This window comes from Osmerus eperlanus, chromosome 21 (genome assembly GCF_963692335.1).
Source record: "Osmerus eperlanus chromosome 21, fOsmEpe2.1, whole genome shotgun sequence".
Taxonomy (NCBI): Eukaryota; Metazoa; Chordata; class Actinopteri; order Osmeriformes; family Osmeridae; genus Osmerus; species Osmerus eperlanus.
In genome coordinates, this window is record NC_085038.1 from 4,659,302 (window position 1) to 4,686,993 (window position 27,692).

The 27,692-nt window shown below is 42.3% G+C and overlaps 3 protein-coding genes across 5 annotated transcripts; 2 read left to right on the forward strand and 1 right to left on the reverse strand.

Annotated features, from left to right (window-relative positions):
* Nucleotides 1–80: 80 nt before the first annotated feature.
* LOC134007141 (calcitonin gene-related peptide type 1 receptor-like) lies at nucleotides 81–7,703 on the forward strand. Of its 2 annotated transcripts, none has more exons than XM_062446336.1 (13): nucleotides 81–240; nucleotides 2,029–2,115; nucleotides 2,231–2,381; nucleotides 2,762–2,872; nucleotides 3,272–3,384; nucleotides 3,523–3,614; nucleotides 3,812–3,935; nucleotides 4,182–4,335; nucleotides 4,787–4,847; nucleotides 5,175–5,241; nucleotides 5,485–5,700; nucleotides 5,847–5,888; nucleotides 6,132–7,703. In XM_062446336.1, exons 2-13 carry the CDS (start codon nucleotides 2,065–2,067, stop codon nucleotides 6,348–6,350), a joined length of 1,401 nt encoding a protein of 466 aa, XP_062302320.1. In that variant the 5' UTR covers nucleotides 81–240; nucleotides 2,029–2,064; the 3' UTR covers nucleotides 6,351–7,703. The 2 variants fall into 2 exon arrangements, with proteins under 2 accessions (XP_062302320.1, XP_062302321.1); XM_062446337.1 differs by having other exon boundaries at nucleotides 88–240; nucleotides 2,043–2,115.
* An 8,110-nt stretch (nucleotides 7,704–15,813) lies between these two features.
* zswim2 (zinc finger, SWIM-type containing 2) lies at nucleotides 15,814–19,057 on the forward strand. 2 transcript variants are annotated; one of them, XM_062447209.1, is made up of 9 exons: nucleotides 15,814–15,966; nucleotides 16,124–16,200; nucleotides 16,271–16,311; nucleotides 16,428–16,653; nucleotides 16,784–17,035; nucleotides 17,174–17,258; nucleotides 17,354–17,442; nucleotides 17,681–17,849; nucleotides 18,004–19,057. In XM_062447209.1, the coding sequence occupies exons 1-9, from the start codon at nucleotides 15,817–15,819 to the stop codon at nucleotides 18,790–18,792; spliced, it is 1,878 nt and encodes a 625-aa protein (XP_062303193.1). In that variant the 5' UTR covers nucleotides 15,814–15,816; the 3' UTR covers nucleotides 18,793–19,057. The 2 variants fall into 2 exon arrangements, with proteins under 2 accessions (XP_062303193.1, XP_062303194.1); XM_062447210.1 differs by having other exon boundaries at nucleotides 17,681–17,775; nucleotides 18,004–18,123.
* Nucleotides 19,058–19,621: 564 nt separating this feature from the next.
* fam171b (family with sequence similarity 171 member B) lies at nucleotides 19,622–27,225 on the reverse strand. The gene is made up of 8 exons (XM_062447208.1): nucleotides 26,864–27,225; nucleotides 24,936–25,169; nucleotides 24,104–24,196; nucleotides 23,628–23,786; nucleotides 23,191–23,361; nucleotides 22,768–22,884; nucleotides 22,553–22,676; nucleotides 19,622–22,411 (listed from the first exon to the last, which is right to left on the reverse strand). Exons 1-8 carry the CDS (start codon nucleotides 27,066–27,068, stop codon nucleotides 21,070–21,072), a joined length of 2,445 nt encoding a protein of 814 aa, XP_062303192.1. The 5' UTR covers nucleotides 27,069–27,225; the 3' UTR covers nucleotides 19,622–21,069.
* Between the last annotated feature and the right edge of the window lie 467 nt (nucleotides 27,226–27,692).

The window sequence follows — 27,692 nt, forward strand, 5'->3', positions numbered from 1 at the left end:
GGAGGTCTAACTGATACAGTACCAGCCGAAAAATCCATGATGTAACAGGATGCTGGGCTGGATCATTTTCAACCGGACAGCTCACTCCGGCCTCTTGCATACGGTAGCTCACTTTGAGTTCAATTCAGTAGATAGTGGATAGTGTACTCTCAGCGAACGCACACGGATCCTAACTGCGCTCGGGGCTCATTATCGATTAAGGGGGACTTTTTGAATTGAGTTATTCACATTATCGGCAAGGTAAGATGCAATACGGTTATTTTACGAATTTGCCTGAATGAACACCTAATGATCAACCATTTGCAAGTTATGTTAAATAAGGACATTTTTACACTATCTTGAGAGTAGACAAATTGCCAATTCGATCACAATTCAAACGTGCCCAAGAGTTACAGACCACGACAACAGACATGCAGTCTCAGTGTGTGCCAAGGTGCTGTATCCTGTTGTATATGTTATCTCCATTGTTATGTAAGAGAGCATTTTAAGGAAAATGTAGAAGACATTCATGGTCTGGTTTTAGACAATATGTCATAGTATAGAAAGAGAGAAAAGGCCATTCAAAAGAAAGTGCATTTGTGACATTTTATAAATAGTTTTGAAGATATTCTTAAGGGCACCATGTTTGTCAGGAAGTCTGAAATATTTTTGGAACCAGAAAGGGACCATGCATAGAATCACCATGTGTTTCTAATGCTTCTCTACTCAGGACTTGAATATCTCCATACATGAGTTGGCTTTGATTGTCTTACCAGACAGTGCATTAAACCAAATGTCCAGTTTAACTCTGTTTCTCTTCAATGTGAAATACTTGTTTATTTCCTTTGTCATTGGGATCCACTGTTAACCCAATTGACTACTATTCACTTGCACACAACATATGGTACTGTATAGTAATACATTAAGGTAGTGAATGGCAGTTTGGATCAGGAAGATCCTGTTAAAGTTGAGCAAGGAATTTCAGAATACATCATTGAGAAACCTTTGGGCCTACTTATTTGGCCTATACTAAAGACATTATTTAATTTTGTTTAACATTGCGATATACCTGATGATGCCATTTCCTATACTGCAACTTCAAAGTAAACTTAATTTTACATAATGGCAACATTTGTATAAAGTAAGGTGTGCTATACAGTACGTTAAGAAAGTGTTGGGTAAAGATATGTTGTCACATTCACAATAAACAGCGCAAACGTCTGTCTATCCTCTGATCAAGGATGTAATTTTTTCTCCTTGAAAAAGAAGACAGTCAATAAAGGGTCTCAGGCAAGGGAGAAACTTGGGTACGTTTCCAGGGGTGTGTTCAAGAACACATTATTTACAAATGTTGTCGCAGCTGACACAGTTTTGCTGAGATTCTGTAGTGTGGGGATCAAGGTAGAGCACTGCACTAAAGAATCAAAGAAGAAAAGGCAAAAAATGGTGGGATATGAGCGAGAACTAGAAGAGAGTAAGAAAAAGGAACAGCCTGATGCCAAAGTTCCCTCCCATTAGCTAAACAAAGGTGAAAACCTGCAATGTGCTGTAAAGACTCACCTTGAGACACACAGAGGACTCCAACTGGGTTTTTTCACTAGAAATGTTAGGGGTGTCCCGGTCTGTGTCCCTTCTCTGCTCAGCCCATAGGATCCGGCATCTCTCCCACTCCCTTCTCAGTTGTCCCAGGAAGGGTAAAGGTTATCATGGTCAGGCTTGTTATTATTCTGCCGTTGAAACACAGAACAGTTTTTTTCTCTCTCCTCAACTGTCAATGCTGTGGGTTTTGTCATAGTTCACACAGCGTGAGTGAACTAATTGAGACTACACAAGGGCACAACAGTACCTACTGTTGTGCCCTTGAGCAAGTCACAACAGCCCCTAAGCAGACTGTATAAAAAAAAACTTTAAAAAAAATAACTATGCTGAAACCTGATTCATTTTTCCATTTGAGTGCAGCATGTGTTTTAGTTGAGTGAGTTAAGGACAGGACAGGAATAGTCCAATTCTAAATTATAGAACCTATGAAGTGTTCTTATATTTTCACAGAGACTGATTAAGTAATTAACAGAAAACAAACCCAGAATGGATGGAAGCGGCATACTCACACTTATGCTGCTGTTTTCTGCCAGAGGGGTAATTCCTTTTTTTAATCAATTGTCATATCCAAAGTATTTTTAATTGTTGTATATTTTGAATATTTAGGCCTACAGAAAGATTATATTGATTGTGTTATACTGTCGTGCTCTAGCTGTTTGTGCTGGGGAGTTCTATGGACAACGAGACCAATCTGGATCCCCAAATCTCCCATCAGAGCATCAGTGACTCCCGGAACAAGATTGTGACGGCTCAGTATGAATGCTACCAGAAAATTATGAAAGACTATACTTACGACAAACAAGGTTGGCAGCCAGCTCTGTGAGGAACAGCAGGAGAAAGTTTCTCCAAATGTTTTAAGTCATTATACATAGTTGATCTAAGATTTTAACGACAAAAAGAATAAAATCTGAGTTTGAAAGGGTCTTCTATTTTTATTTAAACTGACTATTTGTCAAATGAATTATTAATCGTTCAAATGGGAACATTTGCATGGGTCTTAACTCTTGCAAGGTTTGTTTGATACAGTTTAGAACAGACAGAAATGCCGTTATATGAATATACTCGACATCATCCAGAAGGATTATTAATTGCATGGGAATCATCAATGAAGAGAGATTCAGGGAACTCTAAAGTACATGAACTGCACACACCATGTTGAGTGGGTTCCATCTCTGTGTGTCAGAATCGGTGTGCGGCAGGACCTGGGATGGCTGGCTGTGTTGGGAGGACACAGAGGCAGGCTTCACCACAGAGCAGCACTGTCCAGACTACTATAACAACTTTGATACTAAAGGTATGTCTTTAACCTAAGAGATCCAAAGAAACTCAGGCATCGGAAATATGTAATTAACGTGAATTCACACACAGGGTCCCTCTGAGTCAGGAAGCTCCTTTGTGAGGGAGATGTGCTTGCTTACAAACACAAATAAAAATGCTAATTACTTTGATCCGAGTTACAGTAGTCTCTTTTGACAGTTTGTTGGCAGCTTGATCATTCTTTTCATCGATGCGCCCTCTCTAATTGAGTCTTGTTTCAGCATTTCTTCATGCACAGTAGCTAGTCGAGTTTGTGCATGTCCACAAAAACATCAGGGAATACAAGTGAATTAAAGGATCCTTTATTCATGTATTTTAATTACAATATTTAAACAGACAGTGATGTTTAAATCCCTTTTTCTCTTTCTTTTATCAGAAGTGGCATCCAAAGTTTGTACTGAAACAGGTAATTGGGGTCGCCACCCCGAAAGTAATAGGACATGGACAAACTTCACACTGTGCAGGGGCAACTCCACGGAAGGTGAAATGGTGGGTTTAGCATGTAGTTGTTGTTTGTCCATCTCACAATATAATACAGTGTGAGAGATCTAGGGAGCCCATGTTACTGATTTAATATGTCTCATAACCTGTGTATGCTGACTGCTTATCATTTATACTGCCTTACAGAATGCGAAGAACCTCCTCTACTTAGTTCTAATCGGCCATGGATTATCATTAATATCTCTGTTCATCTCATTGGGAATATTCTTTCACTTCAAGTAAGACACTCTCTCACAACAGGCACTCTGTATTTACAGTTTGACATTATATAACATTGGACTTATCATTCAAGTACACCTATGGAGTTCATTGCACGTTGTCCTTTTCTTGTCCGTCAACTTTGATATAAGGATACACCATTGACCAAAGTTCCATTGACCAAAGTTGTTTGTGTGTTCCCCTCTGCCTCCCCCAGGAGTTTAAGCTGCCAGAGGATAACGCTGCATAAAAACCTCTTCTTCTCATTTGTGTTAAACTCTATCATCACCATCATCTGGTTGACTGTGGCAGACAACCGGGAACTTGTTGAGAGTAACCCGGTGGGTTTGGCTTTGAGCTTTGACATGTGCTATATGCGGTACCATACACAATCTCCACATTGAGATAGTTGTTTTTACCTGTTTTTGGATGTTTCTTCTTCCCATTTCATATGTCAATTTGGTAACTCTTTAGAAACTAAATAAAGATTAGGTTGCATACTGTATCATGTGAGTGGCTGGTTGGTAAATTGTATGACACACAGTTGAATATCAAAATCTATACTTCTGTCCTTTTCATCATATCAGGTGAGCTGTAAAGTGGTCACTTTTATCCACCTCTACCTGTTTGGCTGTAACTACTTCTGGATGCTGTGTGAGGGCATCTACCTGCACACGCTCATAGTCGTGGCAGTGTTCGCAGAGAAGCAACACCTTATGTGGTACTACCTTCTTGGATGGGGTACGTAAACAGACACCAAGCTCATGTTTAAGGCTCCTGATTAAATACTAAATATCACAGTGGTGTAGGCTAGTACATAAATAAATGGTGGGCATATTGTAAATTTTTCAAACTCCCCTCCTCTCTGTGCTGTCCCCCACCCATGTATCACTGCTAATTGTATAGTAGACAGACAGGTAATCTTCATGAGCGTACGGCATGCAGTATGCCTGTGTATCATGTAGACAGCATTACTGGGGCATCCATATTAATCGCTGACAGAAGCTTTCATCATAATCTTCTAAAAGAGATTTTCTCCAAGAAGGGAGAAAGGAAAGATGTGTGGAGCAAATGGAAAGATTGCTAATGGTGATGTTTGTGTGGATAAAAAAAAAAGAATTTACAGAAACATCACAGTCAAATGTATTGGCTATTTCTCCAGCTGGTCAAATTAACTTTCCATTTCTCACAGGATTTCCATTGATACCTGCTCTGATACATGCTGTAGCCCGCTGTTGCTACTACAATGACAAGTAAGTCAGTTTGATAAAAACAAAGGTCCTTAATGGATTTCATAAGATCCAATTAAATGGTTACTGCATGTTTGTTTGACATAATAATTAAACACAACACAGTACACAACCACTGTATGTCAGGGTATTCAGGAACAATGTGACAGTTCTTATGTTCAGCATGTCAGGAGGAACTGAAAAGAAGCAGTTCTTTCTATTATGTCTCTGGTGGGCAAGTGTCCTCTCATCCCAGTTTTGACACCAAACAACAGAGACTGTCTTCTAAAGATATATATATATATATATATATTATAAGTATTTCCCTTCTCTTTGTAACTGTTTTTGCAGTTGTTGGATCAGCTCTGACACCTCCCTTCTGTACATCATCCATGGTCCTATCTGTGCTGCACTACTAGTAAGTACAAGTACTACTGGAACAATTACATTTACAGTCTAGACCTCTATAATTGGATTTCTTAGCCAAATGGACAATGATTTTAGTGAGATGTTCGCGACATGACAAAGTATTATTTCTGATCAGGTATTTACCAAATGAAAGGCTAATGGTAACACTATATTGTGTTGTGTTTAAATGCCATGTCTAGTTAACCCTTTCCTCATCTCAACCTCATCTCCCACTACTCATCATCCATTTTAGGTCAACCTGTTTTTCCTGTTGAACATTGTGCGTGTCCTCATCACCAAGCTGAAGGTGACCCACCAGGCTGAGTTCAGCCTCTACATGAAGGCTGTGAGGGCCACACTCATCCTGGTCCCTCTGCTAGGCATCCAGTTCGTCCTGCTCCCCTACAAGCCCGAGGGACGCTCTGCTGAGATATATGGCTATGTCATGAACATCCTCATGAACTATCAGGTAAGACTGGACTACAGGTGGTGTGGAGCTGATAAACAGTCTGGTTTTACTTATAATGTCAGCTGTTTTTATTGTAAATTGTATTCTGCTGATATAAAACCCTCAAAACGTCATGGGGTAAACAATTTATTTTTTTGATTCCCTAGGGTCTTTTGGTTGCTACGATATTCTGCTTCTTCAATGGAGAGGTAAGAATGTAACCATTTCTATTATTGAATGCTAATTAGAAATACATTATTTATTTCTACTATGAATGTGTATAGGTCCCCAAAATATCTTTCAGAAAATGAACTGACAATTTGAAACCTCGCAGGATAGAAATCAATATCAAATAAAACCACTAAACATTCGCTTTGGTTATTGGAAATATTCAGTTGGTGTAACATGTCAACCCAACCTATTTCCTCTGTGTGGAACGATGTACTTCGTAGGTCCAAAGCGTTTTACGGCGACACTGGAATCAGCAGCGGATGCAGTTCGGGGGCACCTTCGCCCATGCCGACGTGTTTCGCTCCGCCTCTTATGTGGCGTCATCTCTGACTGAAGTCCACCGTTGCTACAGCATAGACGGACACACTGAGCACATGAACGGGAAGAACTACCTGGACATCGAGACCACTATCCACAGGTCGGACAACCCATTTGCTTGAGGCCAGGTCCCAGGGAGCCATCAGGAGCCGGGGAAAAGATAGAGTCAGGTTTCACCAATCTATGGGATTACTGTGGCCATTATACAGTGGTAGATGAGATGGGGGAAGAAAACTCTTTTGAGAGATATAGAGAAAGTTCATTCCAAAGACCTGGTTTCACTAAGACTTACAAACCAATTAATACCTTCAGCATGCATGGAACCTGCCTTCCTAGAGGGGACTTAGTCAACAGTATAACCCTACAAAGGAAGGGAAAGGGTCTACCTGCAACTGTATATGGCATTAGCTTTTTATCCTAAGGACAATACAATCTGTTCATGTGCAATAGACGCTTTGATTGCTGAATTAAAGTTTAGCAGAAAAACTATTCTGGGCTAAACTACATAGAAAGGAATCCAACAGAACCTTAGGCACTGAAGTTATAACTTGTAACAGACACTTCATAACTTTCTGTGAAAAGAATCACACTGTTATACTGATTGAACCACACCACAAGCGTCCTTCCTATTGCTGGAGCTTTAAACCAGGCTCCCAATGTGTAATTTGATGTCTGGTACATGAAATGAACCCACTTTAAATCGTTAAAGTGTATTGAATAGGTGTCTGTGTAAGTTGCTTCAAGTCCAAATGCTGGAGAGAATTCTGCTCACAGACAAGCAGTATATATTAGTGAGGGGAAAAGTTGAAAAGATAAGTAAAAAACATGTAAATAATGTGTGTATAATTAAATGTTTGCCATTTTAAATATATCTATGAAATTATATCCGATAATTATCAGTACTGTATGCCCAACTGGTATTTAAGTGATTTGTACTGTCAAATTAATATGCTTGTGAACCTCATCTTGCTTGCATTTGTTTCTTTGCATCTGCGTTTCCATGGTTACTTGATCAGTCATGGTTAGGACTGACGTGTCTCAAGTGGTGTTCAAAAACATTTTCATTTGATATCAGATATCAGCCATGATGTGTGAAGTATATTTTGATGTCAGTACTTAGGATTTTATTACTCAAATTAGAATATCTTTTCTCTGACACAAAGCCATTGGCTCAGGATAAAAAGGGTCTAGTTATTGAGACTGGGCATAAACGTTGAGCGTTATGCTCTTGGTGGACACGATGTATGGTAAATGTATTTAATGTAATTTTAGTGGGAGTTGATGAAGTTGTGTAAAATTAATAATAATCAAAAATCATTAGTAAACCGTACTTTGAAGCAGCTTCTTGTGTGTTAGGAAATGTAAAAGTTATATTTCTGTAAAATAAAGGCTATGAAATTCTACCTTTGTTTAACTTTTACAATCGTGGTTAGATTTGTCGTATAATATGTAGTAGACATTTACATTTAGCAGACGCTCTTATCCAGAGCGACTTACAGTAAGTACAGGGACATTCACCCCGAGGCAAGTAGGGTGAAGTGCCTTGCCCAAGGACACAACGTCATTTGGCACAAACGAACTGGCAACCTTCAGATTACTAGCCCGACTCCCTAACCACTCAGCCACCTGACCCCCATAGACAGTAGCCTTTCTCAGCCCGGGTCGTTGGGGTCCACTGCTCTGCATGGTTTAGATGTTTTCCTCTTCTAACACACCTAATTCAAATTAACAGGTTATCAGGCTTCTACAGAGCTGTAAACATTTTAATCAGGTGTGTTGGAGAATAGAAACGTCTAAAACTTAGGAATCTAAAGCAAACGATGAAGGAATGTGGGCCCAGTATATCGTAGTTACTGATGTTACTATGGCTTTCTAGTGTTGGGATTTAGCCTGAAGTCCTACAGGATGTCTGACATCCTGTCACTTCTGTATCACAACCCCAGCCTCAACGTCTTCTCAAAAATATAACGTGACAGAAACGGCACGCTAAACAACTTGCAGTAAGTGGACAGTTTCACGGGGATGAGGACAGACATTACAGAAAAAAAAGCAAACCCAATGAAAATAAATCTGAACGACAGGCACAGTTTACCACTGTGCACCTACAGTGCATGCACACACGCATTCCAAACAGAGTTCATTGCTGCAGTGCATTGTGCACTGCGCTGTCCAGTGGAAGGTGTGACATGTCTGTACTCATGGTTCTGCCTCTTTGCATGACATGAGATACATTTTTGATTCAAGCAGGAAATGTTTTACCAAATATTTTGTTTGTGAGGTTCCATTTGAACTATATTTCTTCCAAGCATAGCTATAGATGTTATTACCGGTAACAGTATAGCATATATTGGACCCAGATGTGTTCTCATCTAATTCATCTCTTCTGCAGCCTCTCTGTCCAACAATTCAAGTGTTACAAGCGTGTTGATTCAAAGGCGAAGTTTTGAATCGTTTCCACCAAATACAACCTTAATTATCTTCAAAACAACACATGACGGGAAAACACGTACAAGCCGTAGTGCAACATAATGATTTCATCAAGGCTTTTGAAAATCCAATAAATATTCAGCTGTGTTTGTTCAAATCACAAAAGTGGTTTGAGAAGTTCTTACTAATTATGTGCCCTGAGGGATAACTTCCTGGTAAGCACATCTGTTTTGCTTTCTGTTTAAACATACAGTATGGCCTTTCTCCCTCAAAGGGAACAGTACCAAAAGCTGTGTTACTAGATGCTTCTTTTCCATATTGTAAATATGATAATATGATTAAAGACACTATTTCCCATGGTCTTGTCATCTCAGAATCTTGAGATTATTTGACATTCTTTTACATTTGGGGTTTGGAACCAGTATTGTGTTGTTGATTTGTTTGTCACGTGATCAGAGGACACACTTCCTCTTTGTGACAGATTGTTGACACTTGCTTGCCCTTTTTCTCCGTCAACTTCAAGTTCAGTGAGAACTTTCTAGTCAACTTTGAAAGGCTAAAACCACATACAATATTCTGAATGCAGAATGAGTTTGACCTTCTCACAGGGTTTGTCTCTTTGGCATGTAAAGCAAAACAACACAAACAACAACATCAAATCAACCGCTTTCCGCTTTGGTTTTGTTTTAGTCCCTGATGGAAATGTGAGCCGTGCACACAACACAGAGAAGCTTCCTGTTTCTAAGAATATGTTGCCACTGAACTTTTGATCCGTTTGCTTTTGTGTACACAGTCACAAACAGTTCCACTTAGTCTCATGACCACCAAGAACTCCACAGTTTTACCTCTCACACCAGGTGTACTCTGGCCTTGGGTCAACTCTCCACTAACCACAGTGACCCCACAACCTGGCCATTCCAGCACAGCTTAGTTTACCAAGGCAATGTCATCTGTCTATTGATTTAGATGTAGTCATTTGTAGGCTCAGGCAATCACTCGACAGCTTTGGTACAGTGGCCCATTACACTGCCATTCTGTACAGCTTGTACTGTCATTCTGTACAACTTTGAGTCTGTGGATTGGAGAGCACTCCACACAGCAGTATCAATAAGTTTGTGATTTGTGATTTTCACGACAGTTACAAGCTCTCTTTGCAAGCCATTTTTAGTTAATGTAATGATTCACTGTTAAACATCCACCAGCAACCTATCTGTCATAGGTGACAGAGTTACATGTGACAGTGTTAACCATGTTACCCATACTCACTTCCCTATAATGACAATGGCAGCAATATCTTACAGTATTAGAAAGTTGATGGGCATTGATTTTTTTCTCAACCAGTAATATGTTCTACTTTCTGTCGAGACTGGATCAGGATGAAGGGCTATCAGTTAAATACTGGAAGGAAATGTGGAAGCAGACAGGGACAGTGTATAGTGACAACATGAACCAAGGGACTCAGCATGGGAAACTTTACTTTCTTATTCTAATCTTGCTACCTTGTGTATTATAAAGCTACAACAATCTGTCAACAAGGGAGAGGTGTACATATGCTCTCTTGTGTATTATGTACATTTACATAAATAAAGTTGAAGTAAATGTTATCCGATACAGACCTTCTCAGTCAGTAAGCCATAATAACGACAACAACACCAATAGCCCATTCATGCCTGAAGTGTTTTGCAATAGCAAAGGTCACTCCGTCATGACTTGCCAGACTCTCATATTTCCAGTTTGTATCAGTCTCTAGACAAGAGAGGAGCCAGGGGTCAGATAGCCCTGAAAGGGTCTCCTCTCTGTGGAAAACTCAAAAACATTCCAGAACTATCTTCTGGAAATATGGGGGTGGGTCATTTTTTCCAAGTCTTGGTAACATGAGGGCAGTGTTAGGGCAGCCCTTATAGAGAGGCTACACTTCAAAATGTATTTCTAGACTTCTCCTGTGTTTGTTGTTGTGTACAGACTGCAGTATTATGACTAAGCTGGGTCCCATCCCAGACAATACTTGCTCATCACCATTTACAGCCAAACTAACAAGACAACATTATAGTAAACTCCCATGCATGCACCAACACCACCTCAAATCATGCACATCTGCCCAATCAAGAAGAACGTAGAATATTAGAACATCATGTGGCCAAGCCAAGAATGGGATGTCTGTACTCTGGAGAACAATGGAATGAGTTCTTGGCTCAGGGTGTCTCTGGGTGTGGGGGGCGTGGAGGGGTTAGGGCCAACACTGTAGCCAGCCGTATGGATGTGACCCGGCCTGGGTGGGTGGGACCACAGGAAGTCTGCTGCTTGTCGACCAGTGAGGTCGTGCTGCCTTGCCAACACGGGGTCGTAAATTTTCTGGACACTCCCATTGCAGAGTGATGTCAACATTTGATTCCTTGGCAGCCTGTGGAAGCTGCTTTGGATGCAAGATTATTGGAAAAGCTACATACTTGTAGACACATGATTTATTGTCATTAGATTGTGGCAGATAATACCTTCATAAATGTATAATATAGTTCACCAGTATAGTTTTAGGGTTAAGTATAGTATTTTGTAGTGTTGAACTTTCTTTTTATAAGTTATTGATTTATTTTCATGTTAAAATACATGAGGAAAGAAAAATACTGTACATTGTGCAGTTGTGTTTGTGTGTACATGAAGCCCCATCAAACTAACTTTACTTAAAACGTATTTGATGGGTGACATGATAACACAGAAAACAGTATATTGTTTGTTATTTCCTGTTAGATGCATAGTTGTCTAACAGGACATGACGGCAACATAAAGCTATTTCACTGGACATTTTTGTGGTCGAATTTCTCGTCACAGAGGATTTTCTGCTTACGTGCGTGTGGGGATCATCAACAGTAATGTTGCACACTAGGAATGCAGCGTCTGTATAAACTGCCTATTGTTCATTGTATTTCCCAGACTTGTGCTACTCTATGAGCCAATAAAGGAATATGTTTTAATTGACCTGGTTGCTGGGCACGGTTTCAATTTCTTTTCAATCACACTGTAATAAAATCCTACCAAAATTAAATGAATTCTTGTTCCAGTCCATAGAGAGCAAAGTGTACCTAATACATTGTATTGACCAACATCATTACCAAACATATTTGGTCATATATAATTATATTTTACTAAACAATCCCAAGTTGTTCTCGTATTTGTGGAGGGCTGGAAGTGTCCACTCATAAAGGCGACTCCACTAATATCCACCCTTCAGGAACTCGCTCACTCCTCTTTGCTTGTTTCCTGCCATTGTTCTGGTCCATGCGGTCCAGTCCAGACTCCGCCCAGGATCTGGGAAAAGGTGGGATGTTAAAGCACCCCCCGTTTCCTGTCAGTCAGCCGTGACCTCAGCTCAGCCGATGGGGGTGTGGCAGAGGGGGATGGATACCGGGAGGAGGTGGGCCGGTGTGTGAGGTGGGGGGGGTGGTGGGGGGGTTCATAAAGCATGGCATTTTAGCAGATTACCTATGTTGGTGAAAAAGACACTGTAGGGTGTTTGTTTCAGTAAAACCCTTTCATGGAAAACAATATTTCTGTACGAGCCGCATTTCCACACCAAACCCCAATAATACAGTCAGGTCCTCCCATCATTTTGGAAACATTTAAATCCCCAAGCCTGAGAAACTGTTAGCTGAAAAGACAAGGGAGTGGTAAAGGGAAGATACTTCCAAGTGTCCTTTGGGTGTTTGGAGATGGACAGGAAGGAAAAGGAGTAGCTGGGAAAACTCAGTGAGGCTCCTCACCAAATCCAGCGGTGTGATGAAGGAGACCCAGGACCAGGATACAAACGTCACTGTCATGGGTCACGTACTCTACAGTTACATCTGAGGTCAGGCAAGCACAAACCCACAAAAGTCCGAGAGAGTCCGTGTGTAGACGAACATGCATATGCGCACACACATGCACACACACATGCACACACATACATACACAGGTATACTGTCCACACACAGCTCCCTGAAGATGAACAGATTTAGCAGAAAAGGCTCATGCATTTCCCCAGGAAATGTGAAATGGCCACTTCCCTCCAAGGTGAATAGGAACAGCGGCTGAGCAGAAGTGTAAAACTCAAATTATTGCCCCAGAGGGTCCGGGAGGATGGCCTCGATGGCTTCCGCTCCGGCGGAGCAGTCAGGGAGCCACGGCATGAGTGCAGCGTCCCCAAATGTCCATCGGTTTCTACTGCACTAATTTCTGTATGACAGTTCACACAACTGTCGTCTTTATTTTCGGGTAAACAGGGGTTCATGTCTATATGAATATCAAAATGTTGAAAATGTACTCAGGCAAACCTAGGTATTGATGTGTTTGAAATGTATCCAACTCCCACATGGTTTATCTCAGTAGTAGAGATCAAATAATGTCCACCGCCAGCTTGTTGATAGGCTGGGTGTGTCTCTGAGTGTTTTTTGGGTGTCCCGACTCTTGCTAGGGCACTAAATACAAACCAACAAGTGAAAGTTTACATGCTTGAGCGACAGCCAGTTGCTTTGCAACAATATTCATAAAGTGACACCCAGAAACATTCCCAACCAACCCACAGCCGTGTGTCCTGACCCTCATTTGACTTCCATTGACTGAGGATGAGACTGTAATGAGGCTGGCTGCTGGATTTACATGGCCTAACGAACTCTTAATCATTCATCCCTTATTTGGAGCTGGTCCAGGCTCCCTAGACAGCTCTCTGGCGGAGGCAGCACCACAGATGTCCACTGTTGCACTTACTGAAATCCCACAGAACTTATTAAATGCAGACATGCATCCATGTACTGTACCTGTAAGTACACACAGCTAGACACATTCACATACAAACGCATATACGTTTTCCAAACACATACAGGGCTAGCCCTAACTTGACCCTAATCCTGTGCACAGAAGCTCAAATAACCAAAATCAAAAGAGATGACCAAACTTGTCTTGCATTCACTATAGCATGACGTTTTGCCTGTCTGCCTCTGTTTGTTTAGGGAGTAGGGTCAGCTTTCAAGGCAGTCAATAATCCCAGTTAGATATTGACCTTTCAGTGACCCCACTCTCCAGGGCACAGAAAAGGGCGTAGCACTGCTATTGTGATTAGAAAATAAACATTATTGTCTGTGTGCGACAAGCCCTCTTATGTTTATTATCCATTGGCTTCTATCGAACAAACCTTTTTAAATTATATTTTATTTATATAGGGTTTTTTTTTATTACCGGAATGTACAGTTTACACAGTTTATAAATACAAAAATAGTGACACTGTACAATGATGACCTAAATATAATTTACATTTAGTCATTTAGCAGACGCTCTTATCCAGAGCGACTTACAGTAAGTACAGGGACATTCCCCCGAGGCAAGTAGGGTGAAGTGCCTTGCCCAAGGACACAGCGTCATTTGGCACGGCCAGGAATCGAACTGGCAACCTTCTGTTTAATAAAAGGTTGCCCTAACCGCTCAGCCATCTGAATTATGCATTACTCTATAAAAAAATCGTAACCAGCCAATTGAAATCCTTCAGGGGTCTCAAGTAACCATGCACAAAAAATATAGCTTTAGCTCTCGGTGAACACAGTCATGATACAGTTTTTACTGACTGTAGGAACCTTTGAGGACACTAAGACATTGGTTCATCCATCAGTTTTTCTCAGCAATGACTTTACAAACTATTTTATTGTTTTAACATCCATAACATATAAGGCAACAAGTACTGTATCCTAGTTCTCCATTTTGTCAGTAGAGGAGGGGAGTTTTGTTATGTTTAGACAAACTTGTATTGTTAATTATGCACAATACCATAAACTACAATAATAGTCCTAGGCCAAATGCTTACAATAAATAATTGTATCTGATAATCAGATTATTTGTATTTTGCTTTATAATTTCACAGTCAACCCCCACTCCCCAATGTGGAAAGGTAAACCTGTCATCTAAAAATGACTGAATCTCCCCAGATGGGGGTCATAGCCTACGCTGCATGAAGCAACCAGGGTGTCACGTTTGGTATCGCAGCAAGAGACAAGAGGGTGACCCTTCAACATGTGCTTGCTGACCTTTAGCTCCTCACCTTCCTGTAAGGATGCCCTCTCTCTCTCTCTCTCTCTCTCTCTCTCTCTCTCTCTCTTTCTCTCTATCTCTCTCTCGCTCCACACCCCTCACTTTCTCTTTTTCTCTCTCGCTTTCCTCTCTCTCTAATATACACACACAGAGGAGGCAACTCAATAAACTCAAAGACTCATATATATTACTAAAACTGCAGAGTGAACCTAAAGCATGAAATAGCCTATATTAAATGTCAACAATGAGTTTCTTCTTTGTTCTCTGTTTACAACCTCCCAGCATGCGTCTAATATGAAACAAGGCAGAGAACAGGGAGTCTGCCAACACATATGATTCTAATCCAATACGGTGATACAGTATCCCACTCAAACTGCGATAGCCGGTGAAGGAAACTTGAGGGCCACAGAACTTCGTCTAGGAGAGGCCCTGTCAGTCCAGCCACGGCAGGCATTCAACAGAAGAGATCGATCAAACAACCAACATAGATTTCAATACAAGAAAATCTACTTCACACCGTTTTAAAATCTGAATGTGATACAAAAGTAAATATATATGTTGTTTTCAAAGTGACAGACTACAGTAGCCTACTATCTCAAATTGGCATCTCTAGCTATACTGATTCAGACAAAGAGTGACAAAGTGGCCTACCAAGTTAGGACATTACCATGTTGGATATTTCCATACTACATTTCTAAAGTCGCATACAGCAGCTGAACGAACAGCACACTCTAGTGGTAGAACAAATTAATGAAGCGAAAGAGGTGGTCCCATTATTTCCATGACAACAATACTTGGCAAACAGGTGTTAATAATATACCAAAGTAAACTCAGATCTGTCAGCTAGCTAACAAGATGGATGAAACGACATTATAGAAATGGGGTGGTTGTTCAGCACAAGGCTTTTGATAGAATATATCTCCTTTCTGAAAGTAGTAACGAATGTTGATAACAAAAAGTAACTAGATCATCGTCATCGTAGCTTTAACAGGTAAGGTTAGCTACTGTACACAATACTATACTAGTCGAGGTCCACTTTTTGACCATTGCTACTACAAGTGACTGGCAGACTTGAAGTTTGAACTTATAGTACTGTTCGTTAAATGTGCCAGTATGTTTAGAAAAACAACCTGGAAGAACACTGTCAGCGATGCAGTTAGTTGGCACCAGGACCAAGCCCTGAACACAACTATATTCATACTGAAGGAATATGGTCCAATCGGATTCTTGCTCAAAGAGGAGGGGAAGTCCAAAAACTATAAAGTAAGGCACTATGTGTATCCGCGCAAGTTACTCTAAACTACATCATTTTGCCAAAGTAGCCTAGGCTTGCTTTTTCTTATTTTTTTACCTATTCAATTGCTGATATTGATATTTTATTATATTGCAGTTGTGTTATCATTATTCAATGATCTTTCAGGTTTGCTTAGGAGATCCACATACTTGTACCTGTTCAACTTTTCTCAAAGACAGGGACCCCTGCAAACACATTTGCTGGTAAACAGAAAACCTATAACTATTGTTAATGTGACTAAGAATTTCTAAACTAATTACTCTTTAATTATAGGGTTTTAATGAGGAAATTCAGACTGCCAAGAGAACACGAATGTAAGTTCTTTAAAACGCTTATAGGTCTGCTGTTTTCTGAATCTTAACACAAAATCTATGTAAAAGATAAATTAGATATTTATGTGCTGTTGTTTTTGTGTTTCATCCACTTCCAGACTGTTTTCAGCAGGGCCTTGTGGAGAGGCAGATTGTGGAGGTGCTGCATGGTTTACACAAGAGCAGAACCCCGCAGCAACCAAACTCGTTGGCCTCAGCTGAAGAGAAGCCGGATCCGGACCAGGAAGATGGGAGCATACACCAGAAGGGGATCCAAGCCCAGGATGTGTGCCCCATCTGTCAGGAGGAGCTACTGGAAAAGCGTCTACCTGTGTGTTATTGCAGGTTGGTTTGACAAGGCTTACCAGCTAATTCTGAATGAATTCTTTAAGAAAGTTTTGATTCAACGGAAAACTGCCTTCAAGCCATAGCACCTTGCGACTATTTCCTGTAATTTACCCGTACCCATTTTCAGGTTTGGTTGTGGCAACAATGTTCACATCTCGTGTATGAAAGTGTGGGCTGACCATCAGCCCCCGTTGGATGTGGAAGCCATGGTGAAGTGCCCCCTATGCAGAGAGGACTTTGGGCCTTTGAAGCTCCTGCAGGAACAGGTGAAGAACTCTGCCAAGCTCCACACGGCTGCAGAGAGGGAGAAGCCAGACAAACACCTGGGCGTCCTCTGCAACAATTGCAGAGTTTGTCCTATTACAAGGAAGTGCTTCAAGTAAGTTAACTTTTCTTTCTGGTGTCAAAATAATACTCTGGCCTAATGTAGTACGATAATAATATTTGACCTTGACATTGTACCTACTATATGTCTCCCCTATATGCACCTCATCTCAGTATAAACAATTCTGTTCAGATGCACTGTCTGCAGTTATTACCATCTCTGTGAGGAGTGCATGAAGAGGAATTGTCATCCACAGCATATATTTGCAATGCGAATGGTAGTAACCTTTCGTGAAACATTGTGAAATGTCTCATGTGTATTGGTTTTGACAGACAGTCTCAGCAAATAATATGGTGATTTAATCTCCTTTAGAAACGGACCCAGAAGTGGAGACCAGTGAAACAGCTGGTCTTTCACACATTGGAATCCCTGGAGACAACCGAGCTGTCAGAGAATGCCAGGCAAGCATTCCCTCATCCATGGAATACTTTCAGTCCAAAATCCACACATTTGATGAAGCTATAAAGAACTATAGTGATACTCTATAGTTGAAAAGTATAAATTGCAGTCACTCTTACATTTAGCAAAATCTTTTAGAAATATTAGATATTAATTATATGAGGAATAATTCATTTGTAATCATTGAGCCATGTTTCATTTTGAGATTGAAACCCATTTTTTTTTCCATCCACATCTCAGCTCGGTTCCAATAGAGAGTGACCCAGTGCCAGAACATGTGGTGAAGAGCCTTCCTGTGGTTCGTGTGAGGAGAGGCAGCCGACTATTGGACCCGGGTCAGCAGTGCAGAATGTGTCTCAGGAACTTTAACCTTGGTCAGAATGTCAGAACTCTGCCTTGCCACCACAAGGTTCACATAAATATATATATATATATATGAATTTAATCTGAATTTAGAGTGAGTGTAGCCCTTTTCATGTCAGAATGAAGAAATAGCAACCCCTTCATTGAATTGTAGTCCTCCCTGTCTCAAGGTTTTTGTAAAAAAAAATTCTCCTATTTAGTTTCATAGAGATTGCGTGGACGGATTTCTACGGAGGTCCAACTTCTGCCCCCTGGACGGCTTTGTGATCTTCAACCCGTTGCTGTGGTGCTGCAAAAGGGGAAAGAGCACAGGAAAGCTGCACTCTGCCCTTACACACACCCAGACCAAGCTCTCCGACAAGCAGGAGCAGCTATTCGTCCCTGGAGTGTCCCTCCTTCTCAAGGCAGTCTCCGGACCTCTTCCCTCCCTGGGTGTAGCTACTTCTGATGAACTCACTGGTGCCCTCTTCCCTATCTTACCAGACCCAGTGATCCACGGCTTACAGGGCCTTCGCATCAACACGACGAGCAAAGAGATGATTGATCACCAGAGGGACACAGAAGAGAAAAGAGTTCTTTCGAAATCTCTTATAAGTAGGAGAAGCTACTCGTCTGACCAACTCGGCTGCACTTCTGACCAGCTTAGGAAAGATTTATTAGGGGTAAGACCAGGAACTAAGTCACGCCTGTATAAAATGAGAACAGGGCAACGTAGCACAGTCTCATCAGGCAGGTTGGCAGCCAATGGAGGGAGAGGAGGAAGCCTGCAGGGCTTGTTTGTAGGTTTAAGAATGACTGAAGCAGAAATGACTGATGCCCCTCTTCATAACGCTGCCAGCGTTATGTGGAGAAACAAGACAGTGAAGAAGCTGAGAGCCAGACCCAGACTCGACCCTGGGGACAGGCTGATTTCTGGGCTGAGAATGGCTGGGGGTGCATATAAGCACTCAACACCAGGGGAAATCAGAATGAGACTTGGTGGTCTGTAAGAGTAGGATTAAAATGATTAATCACTCAACAAAGTAATAAGAGGATTGTACTGTATGTGACAGTTAAGAGGAAGCAAACTTCCTGTTTGCTGTGATCTAACTTCCTGTCTTCTACCAATATTATTTTTTACTAATAATTTACTGTTAACATTATTTGTAAAACCGCCAATATTTTAAAGAAAAATGTGTCACTCATTATTTGGTATCAAGTGAGTTTATTAAGTAAACTTGGTAAGTGCACAAAAAGGCAGACTAATACCACTACTTTCATATACAGAAGTAAACCAACACAAGTTGCCCATTTTGTAAGCTTTAAGCCTATAAATGAAGATACAGTAGAAATACAATACAGCACATTGAAATAAATACAGGGATATACATTCAGCAAATGCCACTTTTCAAATTTTCAATGGCAAAATTAAAAATACAAAGTTAATTCTTTCAATCCCCTTTTTACAGTATGCATCATTACTGATCTGGTGCACAACTTGCGATGCTACATTTAGAATTAAGGTACAAGTTGCTACAATTCAACTTTTTTGCGCTCTATCGATAATGGTATCTAAAGCTTGAATTTGTTATATTGTGTCTTGAAACCTTCTCACTCTAATCACTGGGATGCATTTTCTCTCATAACTTCTTTGCTAAAAGCTAGGGAAATGGAGATGGTGTACACATACTGTATGCACATTATAAACATAAAAAGACCATCACACACAATGCTTATACACAAACAGCTATTAATGTAGCTAACTACCATATTGAGCCCATAAGCACTGAGGGAAATGATGTCACTACACTACCATGAAGGAAGACTAAATATGGCCACAATGCCGATGATGTTTCAAATTCAGCACACACTCTAATATTGCTGGATAAGTCGTTTCCAGGAAATTAGCATCAGTTTGTGCTGCATCAAATTTCTTCACAGTAAGAAGTCATTGAATTAATAACCTCTATTGCCAATTGAGTGCTGTGAAAACTGAACACTTTGGCTGTGTTCTATTATACTAATTTAACAATAACAATGTATTAATTTCAGACACTTTTATCGAAAGCGACATACAGAGGAGAATTTCAACCTGCAACCTCAACATCTGCAGACAAATGCTCCATCCCTCACCTACACCCACCACCCATTTCTTGTTCTGTAAGTTTTCATTGTGATTTCAACTACTAAACGCATATTAGACAGTCTGTACTGTATGTCTACTCCCCAACTGTGGTCAAATACAATGTCACAAACAGATAAAAGTGTTCTGTGCTTGGCTGAACTCATCAAGGAAAACCTCATCAAGCCATATGAAAGAGATCAGTGTGAGATTTATGACTAGCAAACCTTTGAACAACTACAGTTACTACAGTGTTTGACAAATATATTAATGTAAGATATGACTGTTTACATCGACCTCAGATCACGGCAGCATTTACATGGTTTAAGACGCTTTATGTAAAATCTAAGTAACTTCTTTCTTGTCGCAGTGTAATATTTCCTTTCATGCATTCTCAAATAAAGGGGTCAAGCCCCAAAACAATGAAGACCTCACAAGGGGCAGTTGAGCATCGCAATATAATGTACATACGTGTCTGCTTTCCAGTGCTCTTGTATGTTTGGTCCAATATAAGACCTTGAATATATCGCAAATGCAACCTGGACTCTTTAAATTTAAAGAAAATTGTTGGTTTGAAGGTCAGCTGAGAGTAACCCAGAAGTAAGCATTGTGGATGTGAAGTTGCGTAAATATAGATTTTGTTTCAAAAGCAGGCAATTATGGTGCGAGTAAGTGTACTGTACAAGGACTGTCTTTATACAGCCTGCTCATCTGTTCTATAGATACAATTTCCAGTCGATTCTACACTGCTCAAAATCTGTATCCTTTAATTTGATCGCAAACTATCGGCACACATCCAAAATAACAACAGGCTGAAGGAAGGCACCCTCTGGTGCTGTTTTCAAGAATTAGGGGGCAATGAGACATGCGTAGACACTGTAGAATGTCCCGCTGGTGATTATTCCAAGTTTATGGTGAGTCCGCAACTGGCGCCCGGCATGTCAACCAAATTGTCAAACATCCTGCCTCTGTAGCTTACTTCGTGTGTGACTTTTTGTCGCGCAGCAATGCACTGACCACTATGCCAATACGTATGCAAGTTTTAGGGTTAAAGACTTTTCCATGGAGGACAATTTGAATTTAGAAATGACCGTGCAGTCGGGACTGAAGTAAGGCTCGATTTTGTTGATTGGATGGACGTATTTGTCAGTTGGTGTTCAGAGCTTTAACTTCGCTTCGTCAACTGCCTCTCCTCTCTGACATGCCTGGCACTCCTCTTGTCGGCCCTCCCTTTATCCCTCACCTTCCTCAGCCGGCGTGGAGGCGGCGTGGCCCTGGACTCGCTGTCCTCCTGAGCGCTGGAGGTATCCATGCCATCCCGCTCCTCTGGAATGTTGGGGATGGCGCCGCTGCTCCCGTCCAGAATGTTCCGGAGATAGGGGTCTTCGGGGGTGCAGGTGGCGGTGGTCCCGCTCTCACTGCTGCTCAGATCCTGGTCCTCGCCGTAGCGCCCCCTGCTGTGGTAAGGGAAGGAGGACGCCCTCCCTGAGGGCCTCTCCCGCTCCACCTCGCGGATGCTCTGCAGCGGCTCGTTCATGTCCACCCCGGAGTCCAGGCTTGTGTCGTTGCTGCTGGTTGGCCGGTGGCGGCCCTGGAGCTCGATGATGGAGTGGCGAACCGAGGCGGCGGGCTTCCCATCCAGAGACACAAACCAGGCCCTGGGGTGAGGAGAGGAGGACTTGCCCCGTGTCAGCTCCAGCAAGGTGCGCTCTGAGATCCCTTGTAGCTCACTGGGGACCCCATGACCACCTCCAAAGGGCCCCATGCCAGCGGCCTCGTTGAGGGTCCCCGGGACAGACACAGAGGATTCGAGGAGGCTGCTATATCGGCCCCACACTCCAGGGTTGGAGCCCCCCTGTCCTTGGGGTGGAGCCTCCAGTGCCTGGGGCTGGTCCTGGCCACCCTGCTTGGGGTCAAGACCCGTCTGGGAGTGGTGGGGGATCTTAGGGAGGGTCTGGGTGTAGTTGTCATTACTGCTGGCCTCCAAATGAGGGTCATAGTCGCCTCCATTGCGGGGGAAGGTGGCTGACTTGCAGCCTGACCCTTGCTGCTCCAGCGAGCTAAAAAGCTCAGGGGCCTGGATGATGGCCACGGGCTGGTTGTAGATGTGGACCAGCTTGTCTTGGAAGAACATGTCCTGGCCTGCCCCCATCCCGGCCCAGTTCTGGTCGGACCTCTCCCTCAGGCGAGCCACCTCGTCGCTGTTGATGTAATGAGACGAGGACTGGGGCCCCTTGGTCCGTTCTGAACCGACGTTCTCGTACAGAGGGCCCGCAGAGCGAACCCCTGGGTCTTCTACGTAGATGTTGTAGTTGGCTTTGTGCCTAGGAGTGGATGAGGGGTCACACTGGACGCTGCGTGAGGCCAGGCCGTGGGCTCTCTCGCCGGGGTGGAAAGACAGGCCGTGGCCCCCCTCCTCCAGGTGGGTGGAGGTCGTCTGGTCCTTCTTCATAACCGACAGTTTGGAAAAGCGCACACTCCTTCTCCTTGGTTGATGACGTGAACCTCTGAAAACAAGAAAAGAAACATTGGGAATGAGAGTATTTAAACTGGTTGGTGGTGGTGGGGTATCTGTTGTATCTGGATTGTTTTAGACATGCAAAGTGTGAAGGTTACAATTTGGACATACTGCAGAACTGATCTCTTACCCACAATGGCAAAGCAGCACACACAGACCCCCAATGACGATCGCCAAAGTCCCACCCAATATTCCCACAAGCAAGTAACTGTGGTATGACAGGAATTCCATGGAGCTTGCATGTCCCATGTAATCTGTACAGGCAGAAATTAGCACCATCAACTATTAAAACCAATGCAGTTAAAGTACTCTATTGTGGTTAATTTCCATTAATCTGTAACATACCACTGGAGGAGGGAATGGATGCAGCAATCCAGTACCCAAGATGAGAGGCCATGTAGGTCCAGACCAGGTGATTGTTTACCATTTTTACTATTCCAAGACCCTGATTCTCCCAACCACCTTAAGAAGAAAATGTGGAATGTAAGAAAAAAACTTTCGTTTTATTCAACGTCTTATTGTTACTTGATTCATGTAAGCACTTAGTAACTTTGTCTTGAAAGTGCTACACAATAAAAGTTCACTTTCTTATTCTAACCTAGACTTTCTGATAGGGTTTGTCTGGATCAGCAGAAATATTATTCTTATCTGTGTAATTCTTATTCATAGTGCACTTACAGTACGCATTAAGTACCCAGTACATTAGTGACCTACTGTTCTGCAGCCAAGTAGATAAGTCAAGTTCTTGCCAAAGGAAATGTCACCAACCTGTCTTGGTATTAAAGGCCCAGGCAGGCACGGTGTCTGAGGGCCTGAGGGAAGTGGGCTCTTCCAGGGGGAGGGTGATCTGGATGGGCCCCCGCACCTGGAGCTCCTCACCAGCATAGTACAGGCTGGCACTGAGGGCCGCCACGGCCTTCAGCTCAACACTTCTGTACCCTGCACACATGATCCATGCGTGGTTCAAATAATGTCACTTACTGTAAAAATGCCACACTGCTTCGCGGACAAGATGAATGTGCATATTTCTGTTAGCACTTCATGCAGGTAATCATAACATAATGTAAGGCTTTTGTTACACTGCGTTCTTCAGATTACAACCATCCACATGAAAAGCGGTTGGTGAACTTTTAATTGGAATAAAACACACTATATTTCATTGTTGTATGAAATATCCCATTACTTTTGGTTGGATTTGTGCTCACCTGACTTCTTGCTGATAGTGCCGACAGTGCAGTTGACACAGTCCTTTGCTAGGCTGCGCTGTGGTACAGTCAGGTAGGCGATCAATGAAGATATGTTGCTGTTGCTTGAAAACATGAGGAGGTTCTTGGGAAACTGAACACTGGCCTGAGAGGAGATATCTGTAAAAACAAGACATACACGATCACGCTTGGAAGCACAGTACAAGTAGCCTAATACAGGTAAGGATCATATCCTGATCTTTGGAGGTAGAGTAAATCCAGCCAAATTTTGCATCTAGCAAAGACATGCATTACTTGAATGTTTTCTTCTTGATTTGGAAGCATCGCGCGTTTGTGATGAATCGGTGGCTTTTTGAAAGTAGAGTGATCACAAGAAAGAAGATAATGACAATGAGTTCACATACCAGGTAACTTTCACATACCAGGTAACTTTCACATACCAGGTAACTTTCACATACCAGGTAACTTTCACATACCAGGTAACTTTCCAGTGAGAAGCACGGAGTCCTCAAACATCCAGATGTTCCCCTGGTTTTGAGGCAGCAGCAATAACGTCACAGAGGAAAATACTGCAAGAGACAGAGTAAGACTAGTTTTTAAGCTGTTAAGGTGCAAACCACCTGCACACAGCAAACAGTATTAGCCAGATAGCAGTCCATCAACAAACTTACGGTTCAATGTTTAAAGCTACCAGCAGGTGGCGATGCTGCTTCAAACTCTTTAAAGAGCTGCTGTGTGTTAGATAACAAAGGGAGGTGCCTCTGACGATGCAGAGCAAAGCACGCCACTCGCCCCCTCCACCGCTCTCCCTCGCTTTCTCCTTCTGTCACCCCCTCCCCCTCTCCCTTCCCCCTGTTCTCTCAGTGGCCCCCTCTCTGTTTTTCTTTCTCCCTCTGGTTAGCTCAGCTCACCAAGACAAAAATGGAAACAGGCTACCCACCCTCCAGCACCAACCTCCACATACAGAACGTCAATAATGCTGAGTCCACCACTACATTAACGTGTGATTCAATATGGCTGCACTTAAGTGATACAGGATATAACAGAGCCAGATAGGGTTGAGTTTCACTGACGTTGACGGTACCAGACTGCTTGGCTACATGTTTTACAGTAGATACTGCTGTTTGAAAGTGGAAATCGTTAAAATAAATGTTCTAGAGTGTAAAATACACTATATTGTATTATGCTTTACGCAAACTATGAGTGTAAATATTATGTCTACACTTAAAAACGAGAGCAAACCATGACACTCATTAGCCAAAAAGGTCAAATTAAAGAGTGTGTTACACAGTAAAAGATCACACTCACTTGGTCTTTTTGCGGTCCTCCAGGGGAGGGGGGTGGGGACATAGCCCACCATGCTGGCCAGCAGGGTGAGGCTGAGGCCTGGTCTGTAGGGAGCCCGGAGGAGGACCTCTCCTCTCCCCCCGCTCAGGGCAGAGCTGCTCCGGGTGTGGTTCACATACACGTCCACCACAGCCCCGGCTAGTGGCCGGCGGGTCACCTGGTCCTTCACCAGGACCCTCAGGACAAACGGGGGCTCTAGGGATAAAAACAATAACAAGTAAGGGCCGTCATACGGAACAAGAGAAGAAAGTTTCGATTTAGAATATGGGAGAATAAATACTCTGATTTACGTTTTCTTTCTCACTGAATGCGTTGACATCGTTTTATGCTTAAATGATAAACTTGTAAACAATGTATGGGAACTAAATGTATGGGGACCTACTGTATTTAAACATCCAATGTTATCAAACAGAGCATAACGGGATGTAATGCACCACCTTTCTAATTACAGTTAACGGTGCTAATGGGTGGTCATATGGAGTGTATGGATGTGCTGTCAGAACAGCACCACAGCTAAGCCCCTCACTCCACACTGCTGGGGCCCCTCAGCCGGCTACCTCAGTAACCTCTCTCTCTAAACCATGAAAAAGTGATGAGATCGGGGGAGAGCTGGATCACCGGGAGAATGAAAAATACATCAAGGGTCTGTGGTGGCTTCACAGGGAGAGGGTTGTTTTGCTATGCTAGACATTCTCACTCTGCAACACTCGGATGGAGCACAGGTCTCTTTTACTTTCTCTCTCTCGCAGACATGCTCACAATGGCCTCCATGCCCATAGTACTCTCCCCCGAGACATACATAGAATACACTGTGTACTGATATACAGTACACAGACATAGACATACCCACCTACAACATACTGATATGAGAGTAACTAACAAAGACACAACTACTATCAATCATAGTGAATTGAGTTTCATATCAAAACAATCAGAGGAATAAAGGAATCTTGTAGTGATGAATGTATACTGTATGGTGCATATGTCAATTTAACTATAGTTGACATGCTCATCATTACAGTACTGACCCAGGATTATCCCCTTATCCCCAACACCTTACTCATAACAGATAATCCGATTGGCAGCTAAATCCTGCAGCTGGGAGTAAAGTAGTCGTTTCCATTGCCATTGACCCCAGGCACATCCTCAACCCATTCTTCACACTGCTTCCATCAGGTCGCAGATACAGATCCCGGGCCAGGAAGTGGACACACTATGGCAGTAGTTTAGTTTCCTCTGCCATAGCATAATTTAACCAAACAGTCCATTAACAAGTATAGGGAAAGGTGGTATGTATATAAGTCTCATGTAGTTATGTTAGTAGGTATACATTGTATATGTACAGTAATAGACATGTTTATGTGAGGCTCTGTACAGACGCATTTCTTTGGAAACAGGTAATAAAGAATAAATCTATCAGGTTTCAATCTATCTATCTAGTCATATCTACATACACTGAATGATAGGTAACCTTGGCAGTTAATAGTGCATGTCATTACAAGCACAGTAAACACACGTCGTGATGTCTATCGGATGTTTATTGTGTGCACATGGGCACGACAATTACCTATGAAAAACAAAGGAGGGGGCAGGTGGACTGACAAGCACCGTAGACCCCACATGAGGTACAAAACATTTATGGCCAAGATCTCTTGCTTTTATTTATTTTATATAAAATCTTTATTTTATAAATCTAAATCTTTATATATTCAGATTTAGTCATTTGTGTCACTAAAACGCAATTAAATTTCTTACATTTTCTTTTTATAAGCGTATGAACAGGAACACCTTTTTTTCGCCGACCCGCCCTCCCGCTTCGTGAATAGGCCACAATGTCTCACCATAACAAAGGGAAAAGAATATATCAACTAAACGTTGTAGTGAACTACCTGCTGTTGGGACGGTCGGCGTCTGGACTTGATGAGCCGCCTGTCTAGTGACAGATGCGCCAGTGACAGTGGCGACGGCATTGTCCCCATCCAACGATGGTAGGCCGTTGGCGGGTGGAGCACCACCCTCTGCCGCCTTCACGACACCATCCCCGCAGGAAATCAAAAACACCGACAGGAGCAGGTACAGGCGTTCCGCAGGCATGGCGAAAGGGAGCCGCGACCCAAAGACATAACTGCGCCAATCGAGGTGAAAGGGGAAGAATGGGGTCTAGCAGGTTCTTTTGTCATGTAGACCTCATAGCTGGGTAGCAGTAGGTTAACCCAACCTATGCACCGATCACTGGCTGGTGACGGGCTGGTGCTGATGCTGGATTTTTGGGGCGTGTGTTAAAGAGGCAGACATGCTCTTGGTGTTACATCATAGCGCTCGATACTGCCCTCTGCCGCTGGCTACAAACAACGAAAACTTGCAGTAAATACATGCTTTGTATCAGAGGCACCGACCACCAAGTGGCAATATTGTATAATTTTCTATCTCATTTTTTTATTATTATACGAAACATGTTACTTCTAAATAATCCTTGCAGGGGGTTTCACGAAAACGAATTAAAACAAATCCCAGACTATGATTACTTTATTGAACCATAACTTGAAATCCTGGTTTAAGATATTCTCATTCTAGATAATAAAATAAATTCAGAATAAAGATTATAAATAATCAAGTTTAACTTTAGAAAAACCTATGTTGGAAAATTGTTCAGACGGACTATATCAGTCCACACCGTTTTGAGCAATGTCTCTGGATAGATGTGTGTAGATGTATTTA